At 60.5% G+C, this 16,539-nt stretch overlaps 3 protein-coding genes across 8 annotated transcripts in view; 1 reads left to right on the top strand and 2 right to left on the bottom strand.

The window, feature by feature from the left end:
• Positions 1-593: 593 nt before the first annotated feature.
• On the bottom strand, positions 594-7,099 carry LOC104555740 (sestrin-3-like). 5 transcript variants are annotated; one of them, XM_062006313.1, is made up of 9 exons: positions 6,979-7,099; positions 4,416-4,619; positions 4,008-4,190; positions 3,677-3,913; positions 3,481-3,592; positions 3,113-3,231; positions 2,552-2,742; positions 1,422-1,566; positions 594-967 (listed from the first exon to the last, which is right to left on the bottom strand). In XM_062006313.1, the coding sequence occupies exons 1-9, from the start codon at positions 7,042-7,044 to the stop codon at positions 878-880; spliced, it is 1,347 nt and encodes a 448-aa protein (XP_061862297.1). In that variant the 5' UTR covers positions 7,045-7,099; the 3' UTR covers positions 594-877. The 5 variants fall into 5 exon arrangements, 2 of the variants coding, with proteins under 2 accessions (XP_061862297.1, XP_061862298.1); XM_062006314.1 differs by having other exon boundaries at positions 3,128-3,231; XR_009819625.1 differs by lacking the exon at positions 594-967 and having other exon boundaries at positions 1,478-2,306; positions 2,443-2,742.
• Positions 7,100-8,221: 1,122 nt separating this feature from the next.
• IL2RG (interleukin 2 receptor subunit gamma) lies at positions 8,222-13,467 on the bottom strand. The gene is made up of 8 exons (XM_062006315.1): positions 12,947-13,467; positions 10,965-11,055; positions 10,539-10,723; positions 10,247-10,389; positions 9,326-9,488; positions 8,773-8,881; positions 8,617-8,701; positions 8,222-8,524 (listed from the first exon to the last, which is right to left on the bottom strand). Exons 1-8 carry the CDS (start codon positions 13,032-13,034, stop codon positions 8,321-8,323), a joined length of 1,068 nt encoding a protein of 355 aa, XP_061862299.1. The 5' UTR covers positions 13,035-13,467; the 3' UTR covers positions 8,222-8,320.
• A 1,238-nt stretch (positions 13,468-14,705) lies between these two features.
• MED12 (mediator complex subunit 12) overlaps positions 14,706-16,539 on the top strand; it is a 33,076-nt gene continuing 31,242 nt past the window's right edge. For both annotated transcript variants that reach the window (XM_062006462.1, XM_062006461.1), the window contains exons 1-3: positions 14,706-14,865; positions 15,238-15,342; positions 16,150-16,341. In XM_062006462.1, the coding sequence (XP_061862446.1) occupies positions 14,767-14,865; positions 15,238-15,342; positions 16,150-16,341 (396 nt within the window). In that variant the 5' untranslated portion in view covers positions 14,706-14,766. The remainder of the gene's footprint in view (positions 14,866-15,237; positions 15,343-16,149; positions 16,342-16,539) is intronic.

Raw genomic sequence — 16,539 nt, 5'->3', positions numbered from 1 at the left:
TGAGCACAGGACCTCAGCCTTCTCATGGTATTAAGATCCACGCCACATTAACTCAGGAGGTGTCCTCTCCCACTGATGGGAAGCAGAGGAGGGGCTTTGGGGGTAAGCTCCCCAAGGACTGCCTAAAGTCCCCTGCAGAAACCTCCAGAGCCTGAACACTGGCAAGAGACCTTCTCACCCTGCTATCAGAGAAGACAGAGCACTAGAGCACCCTGCCAGGAAGTTTCACAGTTTGGAGTTTGCCTGGGTCATCACTTGTCTATCCCAGGGGGGTTTGGCACACAGACCTAAAGGGCAGGAGAAATGGACAGCAAGTGCATCCCCTTCCTCTCCCGGGCTGGGACAGTGCTCAGAGCCAGCACTCCTCCCTGCCTGACCACATGAGTCAGGACATTACAAAGCACCCACGAGCTCCCTGTGCTGTTCCCGAGCCAGATGCATCACCCCAACGATACCAGGCACTGACGGGGGCTTGCAAGCAGAGGGAAGGAAACCAGCTTTCCCCTCAGCAGCCAAAGCTCCCCCAGTGCCGGGGTGAGGAGCTCTTGCTCCTAGGGAAGCCTCCCTCCAAACTGGCCCGAGTCCCTCCCCCCTCCCTCTCCCCCCACCCACGTCTTTGGCAGTCCTCCTTGTTGGACACATTCAAGTCTCCAGCAGAACACCGACATCTCAGCAGCACGGACTTGCCTCACAGTTTGGTAATTGCACGTAACGGGGCCACTGGAGCCCCATGGGGGTGGGGGGAAACAACAGGGAACAAGACAGTCAAGTAAACTAAATGAGTAACACCTCTCCATCCTCCCTGTGCAACGGGTCACGCACGAGTCCAGGGAGAGAGGCTGCTGCCCGGCCCTGCCGCGGCGCAGCTCCCCGCTGCTTAGGAGATCATGTACTGGGTGATGGCCTGCAAGGCGTACAGCAGCTCTGCCTGCATCCGCGCCTCCAGGATCAGCAGGTTCACGTGCACCTAAGGGAGAAGCGAGTTGTGGCAGCTGCGGCGTGCTGCAGGCAGGCAGCACTGCAAGCAACAGCCCACCCGGGCTAATGAGGCTGTTTGGCACGGGACAAAATGCTGCCAGTTTTCCAGCACTGGCAGCTGCCCTTTTCCCCTCCTCTCAGTCCTGCAGGCTGTGGTGTCTCCCAGAGCTGTGTGCAGCACCGTCCCTGGCTGCACCACTCCCCCGTAGGGTAATGGCCTTGGAGATCCCTGTGCTGTCGGTGGCCCCTGTGCTCATCCCACTGCAGACAGCCCCACACCCTGCTAAGCTCAACACCTTACAAACAGCCAGTTTCCATTTTTCCCCCACCTGCCTCAGACTGTTTCGGTGGCTCAAAGTTTTCCTCTACACCCTCAAAACCCTTGCAGCCCTTGCTCGCTCCCAGCCCACCGCAGCTGGTCAGAGACGGGCTGGCTCTCCCACCTTTTCACTGTGCTTGAACTGCTTCCAGAACCTGTCAAACATTTCTGAGTTTGTCTTCTCTGGGTAACAGGTTACAGTTTTAATGTAAACTTTGAGCATTCGCTCCAGGAGCTGATTCACTTCTGCATAGTCGTAGTCATCGTACCTGTGGGGAGCACAGGAGCAAGTCACAGCCAGCACCACGTCCCTACAAAGCACCTCACCCGTGGTCTGCCTAGGGCATGGCACAGCTGCAGGGCAGGGGGACATATGGCTGTGGCCACCAGGCACTCAAGCCCCATCCCCAAAGTGCCCTGCCTTGGCTGGGGGATTGACCTGCTCTGTGGAGAGAGACCTGGGAGTCTTGGCTGATAATAAACTAACCATGAGCCAGCAATGTGCCCTCATGGCCAAGAAGCCAATGGCATTGTGGGGGGCATCCAGAAGAGTGTGGCCAGCAGGTCAAGGAAGGTTCTTCTCCCCCTCTGCTCTGCCATGGTGAGGCCTCATCTAGATTCCTGTGTCCGGTTCTGGGCTCCCCAGCTCAAGAGAGACAGGGAACTGCTGGAGAGAGGCCAGTGCAGGGCTACCAAGGTGATCAGGGGCCTGGAGCATCTTCCTTATGAGGAAAGGCTGTGGGACCTGGGGCTGTTCAGTCTTGAGGAGACTGAGGCGAGATCTCATTAATATTTTTAAGTATCTAAATGGTGGATGTCAGGAGGTTGGGGCAGCACTTTTTTCTATTGTATCCAGTGACAAGACAAAGGGTGATGGAAAGCAGCTGGAACACAAAAAGTTCCGTTTAAACATAAGGAAGAACTATTTCACTGTTAAGGGGAGGGAGCCCTGACCAAGCTGCCCAGGGAGGGTGTGGAGGCTCCTCTCTTGGAGGTATTCAAAACCCACCTGAACACGTTCCTGTGTGACCTGATCTAGGTGGAGCTGCTTCTGCAGGGGGTTGGACTGGATGATCTCTAAAGATCCCTTCCAACCCCTACCATTCTGTGACTGTATGATTCTAACATCCAGGCAGGCAACTCACCTCCATCTCTTTTCCAAGCCCCTCTGCGAGGCAGCCGGTGTGCCTCACCCTCCTCCCACCGGGCTCAGGCTGGTGTTCTCCCCTGGGCCAGGGAGGCTGGTTTCCCTACCTAATGCCAAACATGCAGTGGATGTAATTCCAGATGCCCCGCTTGAAGACGGAGGGTTCGCAGCCCTGTCGCTTGGCCATGGCACTGCTTTGCAGCCCATCCACCATCCGGAACTTCTCATCCAGGAGATGCCCAATGTCAGAGTAGAGCCGGTTGACCAGTGAGAAGCCATGGTCTTCCCAGGAGTAATCCTGTTGAGCACAGCAAGAGGCTTTTGCAACTGCAAAAGGGAGCCCAGGGCATGTTCCCAGGAAAAAGGGCTGGAGACCTCCAGGCATAGCAGAATTCAATAGGCTTGCTCTGGGGACGGCTCTGCCACAAACCACAACGTCCCTCATCGGGCAGCTTTTGAATGATTTTGACAGTTGCCTCCGTGAGGGCATTGTGAAGAAATTGGTAGCCCTCAGGGACAGAAGTCACCGGCCATCTCTCTCTCCCCAGCCCTAGTGTGCATTTTGCAAGAGCAGCTGCGTCAGATCCAGGTTGCACAGGCACCCTGTGACCATCTGCTCCCTGGAGAGGAGGAGAAAGGAGAGGAGGGGAGAGAGCAGGAAACCTCACCTGGACTCTGAATACCTGCGTCTGATCCTCGTCACGCCTGGCAAAGTCCTGGTATCCAAAGTCAGGGTCCTGCATATAGCATGCAAGGTTGGTGGCACCGGTGACTTCCCCATCGATATCTGTGAGAGGGGAGAGCCCAGCAGACAGGTCGGAGCGATGCTCAGTTGCCCTGTTCCCAGCCACAGCAAGCACTGAGAGCCAGGCCTTGCTGCTCCTCTTTGGGAAGCACCACCATCTCCTTCCCCCACACCAGCATCCCAAGAGCCCTTCTCTGAACCTCATAAAAGTACAGAAATGCGGGGAGCAAGCCTCTGCTATGCCATATGAACTCCCACCCTGCGCACCCACCTCCGCTCCCAGCCCCTCACCTTCCTCCCGGTCCTGCTGCAGCAGCTTTGTCTCCTCCCTGCCCTCAGTCTCCACGTGGATCCGCTGCATGCGTTCCCGGAGGGAATCCAGCTCCATGCAGGAGTCCAGGGACTGCACAGACACAGGGTGGGGGGTAAGGGCAGCAGTCCTGACTACGCTGCCCTTACCCCCACGTGCCCACCCTTGGGGGCTCACCCGCTTGCGGTTGATGCGCAGCAGCTCCTGGCTGCAGCCGTTGCCAGCGGTGGCTTCGCAGAAGCACTGGTTCCCGGGTGACAAGGGCTTCAGCGAGCCTCGGCCGCCCAGGCCCTCATCCTGCTCACAGCCACAGCCAAACACAAAGCTGGCGAGCGCGTGGCAGTGTGCCAGGAGGACGACGGCGTGCACCAGCTCTGCCAGCGACCAGCTCCACTCGCTGATTTTGAGCAGCTTCTGGAGGACACAGACAGACCAGCGATGTGCCATGGGCAGGCAGACAGGGTGCTGCTGCCCCCCCGGGCCCTGCCTGATAGCCCCTCCCCAATACCTCAATGTGTTCCTTGGTGATGAGCCACGGCCGGTGCGCCAGGATCTTGTTGATCTCGTTGAGGTTGCGGAGTTTGGGGGGAATGAAGTCGAGGCCACGCAGCCACTGGGGATCCCCCCCTGCCCGCAGGAACTGCAGCACGTGCAGGTTCACCAGGTACCGGCACTGGTGCCGAGCCGCCGCCTGCAAGAGCAACACATCAGCATCCCTGCACTGCACTGGCGGGACAGGGCACCAGGGCACCCCATGCCCACCTCTTGCCCAGCCTCCAGGACATCATGAGTTTGGCCTCTGCAGAGAAGCCCACAGCATAAGCTGTCTGGTGGAGGGAGAGCGGGGAGGTGTGCAGGGCAGAGCAGGGAGATGTGTGGGGCTGTGTGGAACCCCCTTTCCCCTCCAGAAGCTCACCATGATGGCGATGTAGTGCCGGGAGTCAAAGGGCAGCGGCCCGTCCATGTGCATCAGGTAGTGCTGTGTCTTGAGGAAGCTGTCCAGGTACTGTGGGTGGTAGCCCATCTGCTGGGTCACCGCCTCCAGCCGCCCCCGGCTTGCCAGCACCTTCACGAAGAGGAATTGGGGACGCTCGGGGTCACCACCGGACATTTTCACTACCTGTGGGGAACACGCTCTGCTCAGCTCTCCCTGCAGCAGCCCACACCAGCCAAGCCCAGGCAATGAGAGGGGTCTCCTGGCTGGGTGCTCCCAGAGGGACACCATCAAGACAGAAGCCAACACAGGGGGTTGGGGAACTGGGCAGAGCACTGCTAGCAGGGTCACTGCTAGTGGGACAGGCTAAAAGAAACGTAGGCTGGTCTCTGCCTGGAAGAAGGCACTGCCTGGTGAGTAGAAGCAAAGGGCAAACTAGGAGACAAATGCAACGCTGGACCAGGAGAAATCTGGCTAGTGAAAGTCCTCCCAGAGGAGAGCAGCCCATCAGTCTTGCAGCCAGGGTCCTGCACCACAAGCACTGAGCTTTCCTGCCCAGCACTGGGATGAAGGGAAGCTGTGGAGACAGCTGAGCTGCTCCTGGGCTCCTGCCCCAGCAAGCCGAAGGGTAAGCCATGTCTTGGCACCCACCACATGGCCAGGAGCACATGGAGGGGCTCCAAGGTCTCCTCACACACTACCCAAGGAGATAGTGTGAGAGCAGGTTCCACAGCACATGGGTGCATGGCACAGCTGGCACCAGGGGTGCACACCAGTGAAAACACAGATGGGAAACTCATTGAGAAGAGTCCATACACAGCAACCACAATGGCAACCACCAGCAAGCCAGATGCTGCTCCACCATGACCCCTGGTTGTCACTGCCAGCCAGGAGACACACGGAGCCAGGAACTTCAGTGCCCCCTGTCTTGCCAGCAGCTACCTTGTCAAACAGAACTACATCAGGCCTTCATTTCTACAGCAGCTCCATGTGACACCATGAGGAGATCCAGAGGGTCAGGGCAGCACTAGTGGGGATGGCAAAGCCAAGGGGCACAGAGCAGAGCACCACAAGAGAGGGGGAGGCTGAGCCAAGCAGCAGAACAGAGTAACCATGCAGGCACTGCAGGAAGGAGCTCTGGATGTCTTCTACTGTCCTGCACTTCTGATCACACCATCATTGAGGTGTAAAGGGATTTACATGATGTCATTTGGAGCTTCCTCTGCTTTTGGTCAAACAGGTCCAAGTAAGCCCAAACCCCAAATTAAAATGAGGAGAGACAAAGAGCACTGGCTTCTCTGTCTCTTGGGAGAAGGTGCAAATGAGAAGTGACCTGCAAAGTCCCTCTGCTTGGGGAAATGAGCTGCCCTGAGGACACCCATGGGGCTACAGCTACTGCTCCTGCTGGGCAGAAGTGGAGGAGCTGGGGACAATTCTGCTTCCCCTATGGGAAAGTGGTCTCCAGTGAAGAGCCAGGTGATCACCCCACAACTCAGCCACTGAAGCCATCAGCTCTCTTCACTCTGCTTGTCCTGGTGATGCTGGAGTGAGTGGCCAAGCAGAACTCAAGTTGGGAGGATGAAGGATGGGGATGATGAATGAAGGTGCAGGGCAGACCCCCACCTCAGCCCTCATGCCATGGAGTGCTTTCCTGCCTGCTTCCCATGACAGTGGCCCAGCCCAGGCTCTCTCCTGCTGGCATCTTGCCCCATTCCTCATCCTCCTCAGCCATGACCCTCATCCTCCACTCGCAGCCCCGAGCAGGGGAAGCACTGCCTCAGGGGGGCTTTCATATGTCCAAGTCCCGTGAACCCCAAAAGGCACCCCGACCTCGTACCCACCGCCGGACTCCTCCTCTTCCCTCTCGGGCAGCTGCTGCCGGCACTGCCCGGCCAGCCAATGGCCGGGTAGCAGTTTGCATGTAAAGCAGTCGGGAAGGTGAAGGAGCTCAGCCGGTCCGCTGCCCTGCGCAGGGGAGCAAGCCCGGGCAGCGCCGAGAGCCCCCCCGCCCCGCTCCCCGCCCGGCCGTGCGAGACTCTGAGGTGGGAAACCCCCCACCCCTGCCGTCCCCTCGGGGCTCCATCCCCCCGCGAGGCGAGACCGCGGCTCCGCCGGTACCGGTGGCTCCGCCGGCGATGCTCACCGGGGACGCCCTGAGCCCGGCCCCGCGCCCCGGTTCCCGGGGGGACGGGAGAAGTGTCGGCGGCCGTGTCAGGGGCTGCCCCGGCGGCCGGCGCGCGGAGCCCATTGTGCGGCGGCGGCGGCAGCGCCCCCGGTGCGCGGCGCGGGCAGCGCAGCCCGGCAGAGAAAAACAACTTTGATTGGCAGTGATGGAGGCACGGCGCTCCGCATCCCGCACAAAGGGGACGCGGCCGGCGCCGCCGCGCCGCCGCCGGCACGCCGCAGCGGAACGGCGCGGCCCCGCGCCCCGCCGGCGGCAATGCTCTGGGCTGCCGGAGCCGCGGCCGGGCCGGTGGCGGCGAGCGGAGCGGAGCCGAGCCCGGGGCTCCGGTGCCGGCTCCGGAGGCGGCGGGGCGGATCCTACCTGCCCCGGCAGCCGCTGGCACCGGCTTCCTCGGGGGTGCTCCACGCTCTGGGGACACAGGATCATGATGAGCCCGCGCCGCCGCCGGTGCCGCTGCCGGTCCTGCCCGCCGCCGGCAGCGCTGAGCCGGGCACCGCGATGCGGGGGGCGGGGCCGCCGCGCCGCCTCTGCCAATCGCCGCCGCGAGGGGCGGGGCCTGGGGCGCACCACGTGGGCAGGGGTGGAAAGTTACCCGTCCGTCAAGCGCCGAGGCCGCGCCCACCCGGGCAGGGGGCGGCGCTGGTGCGGCCGCCGCTGGGGGGCGCTGCGCGGGAAGGGGCAGCTCCCGCCGTGAGACACGTGCCCATGAGGCGCTGGAGGCTGCCCCGTGCCCTTCCCCCTGAGCTGTGCCTGACGGTGTTCCCCCGTCTCCAGGGCAGAGGTGACCGGTGGGCCCACCAGCAGCCTCTTACAGCTCCGTGTCCATCTCCTGCGGAGGGCGAGGGCAGTGTCCCTGTGTCAGGCATCTTCCTCTGCTCTGGCATCTTTGGGGCAGCTACTTGCCTTACAGCCACAGGGCCTTTGCCACCACAGATGGGGCTGGAGGGCGTGTGACAGCCCCAGGCTGGATCCCATGCCTGTGGTCACCCACCCACCTGCTCCTCACGCCCATCCCCTCATGCCCCTGACAGGGCTGGGCTGGAGTGCTCCAGGTGAGCTGCGAAGGACCAGCACACATCTTCCTCCATGGTCCCTCCTGCCCACTGTGCCCCACCGCCCCGTGCACTGCTGGGACCCCGGGGGCTGAGGGGCTCCGCTTGCCCTGACACTCTGACCACCACCCTGCACGCTCAGGAGTCCTGGAGGAGCTCACCGGCCCTCTCACTCAGGCTGCTCACCTGCAGCGGCCGTTTTGGGGGCACCCGGCTCATCACAAGGTCAATGGCATTTGTAAAGCGACGGCAGGGAGGTGTGGGCTGCCGGCGCGGTGAGCCAGAGACCCTCCCCGCCCCACGGCCGTGCCGCCGCCGCCGGGAACCTGTGCGGTCATCCCCCGGCAGCCGGCACGGAGCGCGGGTGCTGCCGCGGCGCGGGTGGGCTGCAGCCCCGCGGCCAGGGCTCAGCGGCCACGGGGGGCTCCCGCCACGCCCCGCACGCAGCGGAGCGGCCGCGGCACGGCGCGGTACCGGCGCGGAGCTCCGCTCGCGAGCGTGGGGGGGCGCGCGGCCGCGGCGCAGGAACAGGAGCAGCCCCGAGCCGTGGATGAGCTGTAAAGGGAACGTTTATTTCCGTTATCCCGCAAGCAGCATCTGTGGGGCAGCGGGGGCGTGGGGTGCGGGGCGGGGGGGGAGGCAGGAGTGCATCACACTCCCATGCAGCTGTTCTTGTAGGGGCTGTGCTTGTGGGGGGAAGCTGGGGTCCCGGGCAGCAGCAATGGTGAGGGGTTGCTGCTTTCCCAGAGATGCTCGTAGCTGTCCTTGGGAGGCAGCTCGCTCACGTGGCAGATGTTCTCGCTGTAGTTGGGTTTGAAGCTCTCCATGACGTCTTTGGGGACTCCAGCCCATTCCTACGAGGTGCAGAGCAAGGTGAGAGGAGCCCAGCCCCAACCCCAAAGGGCAGGGGCTGAGCCCAGGACAAGGCTGCCCACAGCCACCTTACCTGGAAGTTGCCGTTGTGGGTGATGAAGAGCTCATCAAAGTTCTTGCTGGGGTTGGGGATTCGAGGCATGAGGATGACCCACACCCTGTACAGGAGAGATGGGTCAGAGGAGAAGAGCCCCAGCGCTGCTGACCCCAACCAGTCCCCTGCATTCACCTTTCCATGCGCACCAGCAGGATGACAAGGACCAGCAAGAGCAGGCAGGAGGCAACGGAGATCAGCACTGTATGGATCCAGAACCAGTGCAGTTGCTCCCCTGCCGCACCTGGAAAGAGCTGGGATGACACAGCCCCCTGGCTGGTGCACTGCTCCCTGGCTGGTGCACTGCCATGACAGTGGGGTGGGCACACTGGTGGCCCTTCATGGGTGGCCATGGGCACTCAGCATCATCTGTGGCAGGGCTCAGCTGGGAGGATGGGGGCCTGTCCCCAAGCCCTGCCATGCTGTCACCACAACTGTCTGGTGACCCTGTTCCAGACTGGCTGGGCAAGAGAATCCCTCCAGGGCTAAGAAATCCCTGGCAAAATCAGTAGGTCCTGCTGGCAGGGGTTGTTTGGCTTCCAGAAGTGCAAAAGCCACTGGGGCTAGTGCTGCTGTCTGCACCTCAGACAGGTCTCACCCTCACAGCTGCTGCCCATTTCCACTTGCTTGGCCACCTGCTGAGTCCCACCATGCCCCAGCACGTCCCATCACAGCCCCCAGGACGTACCCTTGCCATTGGTGTTGCTGCCCCAAACCACAGGGACACTCCACTCGCTCCAGAGCTGGGTGCTGCCGCAGTAGCTGTTGATCTTGCTGCGCACATAGAAGGTGTAAAACTTCTCATAGTCCACGCTGGGGAAGGAGAAAACGTCTCCATTCACCCGGTGCTCCTGCAGAGAGATGTGGGCCGGGTGATGAGGCTGTGTGATGCACTGCGATGGAGGCTGGTGCATGGCTCATCCCTGGGCACAACTGCAAAGGTGCCACGTCAGCAGGATGAGCATGAGCCAGCAATGTGCCCTCATGGCCAAGATGGCCAATGGCATCCTGGGGTGTACTCAAATGGGCATGGATAGTAGGTTGAGAGAGGTTCTCCTCCACCTCTACTCTGCCCTTGTGCATCTGGAATATTGTGTCCAGTTCTGAGCCCCTCAGTTCCAGAAGGACAGGGAGCTGCTGGAGAGAGTTCAGCACAGGGACACAAAGATGATGGAGTGGAGCATCTCCCTTCTGATGAAAGGCTGAGGGAGGTGGAGCTCTTTAGCTTGGAGAAAAGGAGACTGAGGGGTGACCTCATTAAGGTTTACAAATCCATAAAGGGTGGGTGTGAGGAGGATGGAGTCAGGCTGTTCTCAGTGATGGCCAATGGTAGGACAAGGGGCAATGGGTACAAGCTGGAACATAAGAGATTTCAAAGAAACACAAGGGAAAACTTCTTCCCTGTTGAGGTGAGGGAGCACTGGTAGGGGCTGCCCAGATGGGTTGTGGAGTCTCCTTCTCTGGAGACATTCAAATCCACCTGGATGAGTTCCTGTGTGACCTACTCTAGGTGGTCCTGCTCTGGCAGGGGGGTTGGACTGGATGAGCTTTCAAGCTCCCTTCCAACCCTTAAGAGTCTGTGATTCTGTGATGTTCAGGAAGCTCTCACCATCCAGCTGGTGTCCTTGTTGCTCTTGTACTTGACGGCGTGCTCCAGGCACTGGGCTTTGGGGTACAGGGAGGTCCAGGTCAGCTGCAGCTGGTTGTTGCTCATGTTGTGGATGGTCAGGTTGACGGGTGCCTCTGGTTTCACTGCAAGGCACAGGTGATGCACAGTGAGTTCCATCCCCACACTCCAGTGTCCCTGCCACACAAGGGGATGTGATGGGGCAGCCCACAACCCTGCTTCAGCCCCATAGCAGCGCCACAGAGGACAGTGAGTGCCCCTCACTGCTCCATACCCAGGTCCTGCAGTTCCATGCGCTCACTGGGGATCTCCAGGGTCTTGCCATCAAGGCTGGCATTGACCAGGACACGGAAGGGCTGGAACTGGGTGATCTCGCTCTGGTTGAAGTGGCAGCCGACGTTGATGCCCTGGTCCTGCAGGTAATGCTTGCACTCCACTACTGGGGACTTGTTCTCATACCTGTGAGGCAGTGGGTTACTGGTGCTCCCCAAGACCCTGCACAGCCCAGCTCTGCCTGGGACCCCTCTCCCCAGCACGTCCTGTCCTGCTTGACAGAGACAGAGCCTCCCCCACCCTAGGCTTGGGGAAGAGGAGCAGGCTGATGCTGGGACCAGCAATGCTGTCAGTAGCTCCCCCCACTGCATAGGGCCCCCCTGCTGGACACCCTGCTGTGGGGTTGCCCGTGGGGCAAGGCACTTACCAGTAGTAGAGGGAGTAGTTGGCTGTGAGCGTCTCTCTGTTCCCCCATGTGCAGGTCATGTACTCCTCATTGAAGAGGACACACTCCACCCCTGTAAGGGACAGACACCACTGGGCACCACAGCGGTGGGCCCAGGAGTGCACCAGGGAGACATAATTGATGCCAGGGGTCCCTGCACATCCCCATCAGCCTTCCTCCAGGAGGCAAACAAGCCCACTTCTTCCCCAGGTCTTCTCCTGCACTGCCAGGACCTCAGCATCCTGTTCACACATTGTGCTGATGATGCCCAGGCTGCCAGCAGCCTTGCATCATCCTCCAAAGGACTGCCAGCCAAGCAACTGTCCCACTCACATCCATGCTGTGGTCTCCTCATGCTGCAGATGTAGCGTTTCACCCCAGTTCCTCCATCAGGCTCACTGCATGGCTGCTGTTTGCAGCCCCTTGCACTGTGAGGCAGGATGGAAACCCCTCCCTGCAACCCATTTTTCTTGTCCCGTGAGAAAATCAGGGTTTTTCCAGGATTTGTGCCTGAGGCCTCCACCCTGGCTAAATTCACCTTGCTGTTACCCTTTAGGATGCTTGCAAGGGCCTGTGTGCCCTGGGGCTGGGTGATGGAGATTATGCTGGGCTGTGCTTCTCAACATAGCCCCTCCAACACAGAGCCAAGAGCCAAGTCACAGTGGTTGGATCTCTGCAGGAATCGCTTTTGTCCCCAAGAAGACCAAGCAGCTGCTCCAGGCACCCATGCTGGCTCCTCTGCTCCTACTGTGCTGTGCCAGTCATGGTCCTCTCCACACAGATGGAGGCCACATCCTGGGCTGATTAGGAGCTGCAGGGCCACTGGAGTGGTCCCCATGCTGGCCATCATCCCCCAGTCCACTACAGCAGCCATGGGAACAGCTCGCTGTGGGTTGAACACTCTAATGGACTGAGGTACTTTGCAGAGGCCTTGCGAGTGCCAAACCAGCTGCTGGTGACTGAGAGCTGTCCTGAAGGCTCCCACAAAATGGGATTTTTCCACCTAAAAATCAGGCAGTGGAACACCTGGTCCTTTCTGAGGTCCAAACCAACACTATGGGGGCAGCAGAAAGCTAGAGCTAGGCTTTCCTGTGTTGTAATGTAACAAAAGGGAGGATGTGGAGGCTCCTTGTCTGGAAGTCTTCAATACTGACCTGGACACGTTCCGGTGGGACCTGCTTTAGGAGGGGAGCTGGACTAGATGATCTCTAAAGGTCCTTTCCAACCCCTACTGTTCTATGATGATAGAGCAAATTGGTACTGCACCCCAGCTGTTTGCACACTTTGAAGATGGAGGGCGCTTTCCTGGCAGCCCAGGAAGTCCAGGTGTACAGAGGAGCCTGGTTTCCATGGAAAACTGCTGTTTCACCTACAGCCACCCAGGAAGTGGGGGTTTTTTCCTCAGAAAATGATGGCTGGGACAAAGGTGCTGGGTGGAAAGAAAAGCAGCAGTCCCACATCCCCCACCCCTGCCCCTGCAAACAGGATCAAAACAGAAAACACAACTGACGCAGCTCTGCCGCTCTGCTCTGCCAGTATGATTCATGGGGCTGATAGGATCTGCACATCATATCCTGCTGCCCTGGCCCGCCACAGGGCATCCTCACAGCCAGGGTCCCTCCGTGCTGGGCTGGTAGCCCCAGGGCCCAGCAGAGCTGTGCAGCTGGGAGCTGTGGGCCCAGAAGAGCCATGGGGCCAGGAGCCACGAGGCAGGACAGTCTCAGAGCCAGGAGCCATGGGGCTGGTGGTGCCAGCAATGCTCTGGCACTGAGGTGCTTTCCCAGCAGCCCTACTGCAAGGGGTCATGTAGGTGCCGGGTGTCCCAGGGAACATCGAGGGGCTGTGGGGTCCCTAAGAGCCCTAGATCCTGTCCTTCTCCCCTGCCATCACTGGGGAGAAACATCCCCCAGCCCCACGGGACACCCCCATGTCCCGCCTCCCCCGGGGCCCACGTACCCCCTTACCTGAGGAGCTGCGGGCAGCAGCAGGGTAGGGGCCCAGCGAGAAGAGGAGGAGGAGAAGGGGCGCGAGGAAGGCGCCAGGCATCGCCATGGCGGCTGGAGCTGCAGAGCAAGTGGCAGCCGTTGCGCAGAGCCCGGGGTACAGCCGGGGCTGGCGGCTTCCGCCCCTGCGCCACTTCCTGCCCCGCTGCCACCGGCCGCGCCACGCTCGCAGGGCCCCGGCTCAGCCCGGCCTGTGGTCCGAAACGCAGACTGGTGCCCGTGTGCGAGCCCATCCTCGCGCGGAGCCCAGACAGCGCTTTATTTCAGCTCTGCGCAGAGACGGGCGCCAGGGCATGGTTCCGCAGGGGTATGGTGCCCAGCGGCACAGCCCTGGGTGGCCGTGACACAGACCTGTAGCACTGTGGTGAGTGCTGCAGTCCTTTGCAGGGACTGACGTCCCTATCAGTCCCCGATCCTTTTGCAAATACAGTTGTTAACAAACCGGGCCCATCCTTTGAGGTGTTGATCGTTGCCCAGTGACGCTGCGGGACCTTTAGAGAATCCTTTAAGCGAAAGGCATGTCTGTCCTCAGTCCATGTTGGTTTTGATCAGCACCACAAAGCACTTACATCTACTGTATACTATTTTAATCCATCTCCTATAATCTCTCATCTGGTTACAATCCTGCTCTGGCCCCAGCACCCGTCCTGCCCGGGCCCCGCATCTCCCCGCTCCGGGTGCCATTGCTTGTCCCACAGCAATGTATCCCTTCAAAGCCTAACTGTTGCATTGATGTCCATGGGTAAAGACTGCTGTTAACGGAGGACTAAACATGCTGCCCAAAGCAAACAGAGCGTTCTGAATTCCACGGGGCAGCCCCCCACACACTGCGACCCCCCGGTTCATCCTGCCCTACTCCCACGCTCGCTCAGCCGTGCCACAGGGCGCACCGGGAGTAAGGCCAGTGTGGGGAGCCCAGCCCACGTGTGTCCTGGGCCGGGCCCCTGAGAACTGGGAGGAACTGGGAGGAACTGGGAGGAACTGGGGCCGTGGCGGGGGGCGGCGATGGGGACACGGGCGAGGGGCGCAGGTGCGTCACGTGACTCCATCTCGGCGCGCCGCCGGCGCAGCGCTCCCGCCAGGGGGCGTCGCTCACCCATCGGGCAGCCCCGTCTCTCTTCGACACTTTCCGCCTCCGCTCGGCTCAGCCTCGGGCCCGCCCCGGAGGCGCTCGGGCCTCTCCGTCCTTCCCCGGCGGCACTCGGGACTCTTCGTCCTTCCCCGGCGACGCTCGGGACTCTCCGTCTCTCCCCGGCGACGCTCGGGCCTCTCCGTCCTTCCCCGGCGACGCTCGGGCCTCTCCGTCCTTCCCCGGCGGCGCTCGGGCCTCTCCGTCCTTCCCCGGCGACGCTCGGGACTCTTCGTCCTTCCCCGGCGGCGCTCGGGCCTCTCCGTCCTTCCCCGGCGACGCTCGGGACTCTTCGTCCTTCCCCGGCGACGCTCGGGACTCTTCGTCTTTCCCCGGCGGCGCTCGGGACTTGTCGTGCTTCCCCGGCAGCGCTCGGGACTTGTCGTGCTTCCCCGGCAGCGCTCGGGACTTGTCGTGCTTCCCCGGCAGCGCTCGGGACTTGTCGTGCTTCCCCGGCAGCGCTCGGGACTTGTCGTGCTTCCCCGGCGCAGCCTCGGGGCGCTCCGGCTGCTCTCGGCCGCGCCCGTCACGGCGGCGGCTCGCTCGGGCCTCTCCGGCGGCGCTCGGGCGGCCCCGGCGCAGGGCGCAGGCGCGGGTGGCCGCGGCGGTCCTTGTTGTGGCCCGGCCGCCTGTGCCCGCCGGTCGGTCCGGGATGGCGGCTTTCGGTGTCCTCAGCTACGAGCACCGCCCGCTCAAGCGCCCGCGCCTCGGCCCGCCCGACGTCTATCCGCAGGACCCCAAGCAGAAGGAGGTGCGGCGGCCGGGCGTGCGTGGGGACCCGGGGCCGGCGTGCCGGGACTGGCCGTGAGGAGGCCGCGGGGGCAGCCGTCGGGCTGCGGTGCGGTCGGGGAGCTCTGCTTCCCGCAGCCTCTGGCCCTGAGGAGCCCGTTCCCCCGGGCCCTGGGTGGGGGGGTCTGGCCAGAGACCCGTGGTTGCCGTGTCCCGGCACTGGGCTGGGGCGCTGCCTGGCAGGGAGGGCCCGGGGGGAGGCCGGCTGGGCCCCGCCGGGCCGCGCCTCGCCCTGTGCCCACGCTGGCTGAGCCGCCGTGGCGGGGACGGAGGCTGCGGGCGTTCGGTGTGGAGGCGCCTTTGCCAGGCCCTGCTGATCGTCCTTCCCCCGCAGGATGAGCTGACTGCTCTGAACGTCAAGCAGGGCTTCAATAACCAGCCAGCGGTCTCTGGGGACGAGCACGGTAGTGCCAAAAATGTCAATTTCAACCCAGCAAAGGTGAGAGCCGTCGGGATAGCATGGGGGTTTATTTGGCAGGACCTGATGCCTGTATGGGCAAGGCCAAGTCCTGGACAGTCCTGGGTTTCGTTCCTTCCCCATGTACAGAACCAGCAGACCGGTCCCTTTAGGATGGGTGTTTCAGTGCCTAACTCTCAGGTCCTGTAGAACTGAAGTTCTGCATGCTTTTGCAACAGTGTGACACCTCTGATAGAACAGGTTCTTGTCTTCCTCTGTACATCTTAGGGACAGGTTTGGATCTGCAGTTTCTGTTAAACCAGCATCTAGAAGTCCTTATATTCTGCACTAGGATACCTGAAGCAGGAAACATCTTATTGGTTTGGTTACGTTACGGCTGTGGTACAAGAGGAGTAAGATTTCATGAAACATCTGTCAGTTTAAGCACAGGGGTTATATAACTGGTTTCAGCTCCATTTTTCTAGTGTTTAAAATCAAGATGTTAACTTCCCCACCTCCCTGATGAGAGGACTGGGGTGGAAGGCAGTCAACAGGCACAGTGTACTTGTTTTCCTGTATTCCGTTGACGTCTGCCTGAGAAGCCTTCTGCCTGGTTTGACGATATAAAGGGTGGTGTCTGTCTTAGCTTGAGTCCCTGTGTGGTTATTGTCTTAGAAGCATTTATTTTTGCAAATAGAACAAAATTATTGACGGGTGTTTTGTGTTTCAAAAGTTGACACTAGTGAGACTTCTGGTAGGAATGATAAATGAGGCTTTTAAGTGTGTCGAACAGATCTTGGACCTGTGAAAGGTAATTCTTGCTTTTATTCTTTCTTTTTCTCTTTCCAGATCAGTTCAAACTTCAGCAGTATTATTGCAGAAAAGCTGCGGTGCAATACACTGCCTGACACAGGGAGGAGGAAACCCCAGGTGAATCAGAAAGATAACTTTTGGCTGGTGACAGCACGTTCTCAGAGTGCCATAAACAATTGGTTCACAGATCTGGCTGGGACTAAGCCCCTCACTCATCTTGCTAAGAAGGTATGTTACAGGAGATGTTGCCTGTCAGGGCAGAGCGTGTCATCTGTGCTTGTTGCTAAAGTGTTTCTAGAGTAGGAGGTTTGTACTATTTGGAGAACTTTCTTCTCTCTACATCTCTTGAAGCTTTCAGCTCGAAGAGCGTGTCCTGGATTTGTAGTGCCCTGGCTGTAGTCATCTTCACTGAAAAAACTGATCCCT

The sequence above is a fragment of the Colius striatus genome, chromosome 13, assembly GCF_028858725.1.
Source record: "Colius striatus isolate bColStr4 chromosome 13, bColStr4.1.hap1, whole genome shotgun sequence".
NCBI classification, from domain to species: domain Eukaryota; kingdom Metazoa; phylum Chordata; class Aves; order Coliiformes; family Coliidae; genus Colius; species Colius striatus.
Note: the sequence above shows the minus strand (reverse complement) of the source record. Positions and strands in the feature narration are given on the sequence as shown.

Coding starts and splice junctions, on each gene's coding strand:
- IL2RG (XM_062006315.1), bottom strand. CDS start 13,034: ATGGCGATGCCTGGCGCCTTCCTCGCGCCCCTTCTCCTCCTCCTCTTC. Junction 10,724..10,964: donor AACTACTCCCTCTACTACTG/GTAAGTGCCTTG, acceptor ACTGCCTCACAG/GTATGAGAACAAGTCCCCAG. Junction 8,525..8,616: donor CCCACAACGGCAACTTCCAG/GTAAGGTGGCTG, acceptor TGCACCTCGTAG/GAATGGGCTGGAGTCCCCAA.
- LOC104555740 (XM_062006313.1), bottom strand. CDS start 7,044: ATGATCCTGTGTCCCCAGAGCGTGGAGCACCCCCGAGGAAGCCGGTGC. Junction 3,914..4,007: donor TCACCAAGGAACACATTGAG/GTATTGGGGAGG, acceptor TGTGTCCTCCAG/AAGCTGCTCAAAATCAGCGA. Junction 3,593..3,676: donor TGCGCATCAACCGCAAGCGG/GTGAGCCCCCAA, acceptor GTGTCTGTGCAG/TCCCTGGACTCCTGCATGGA.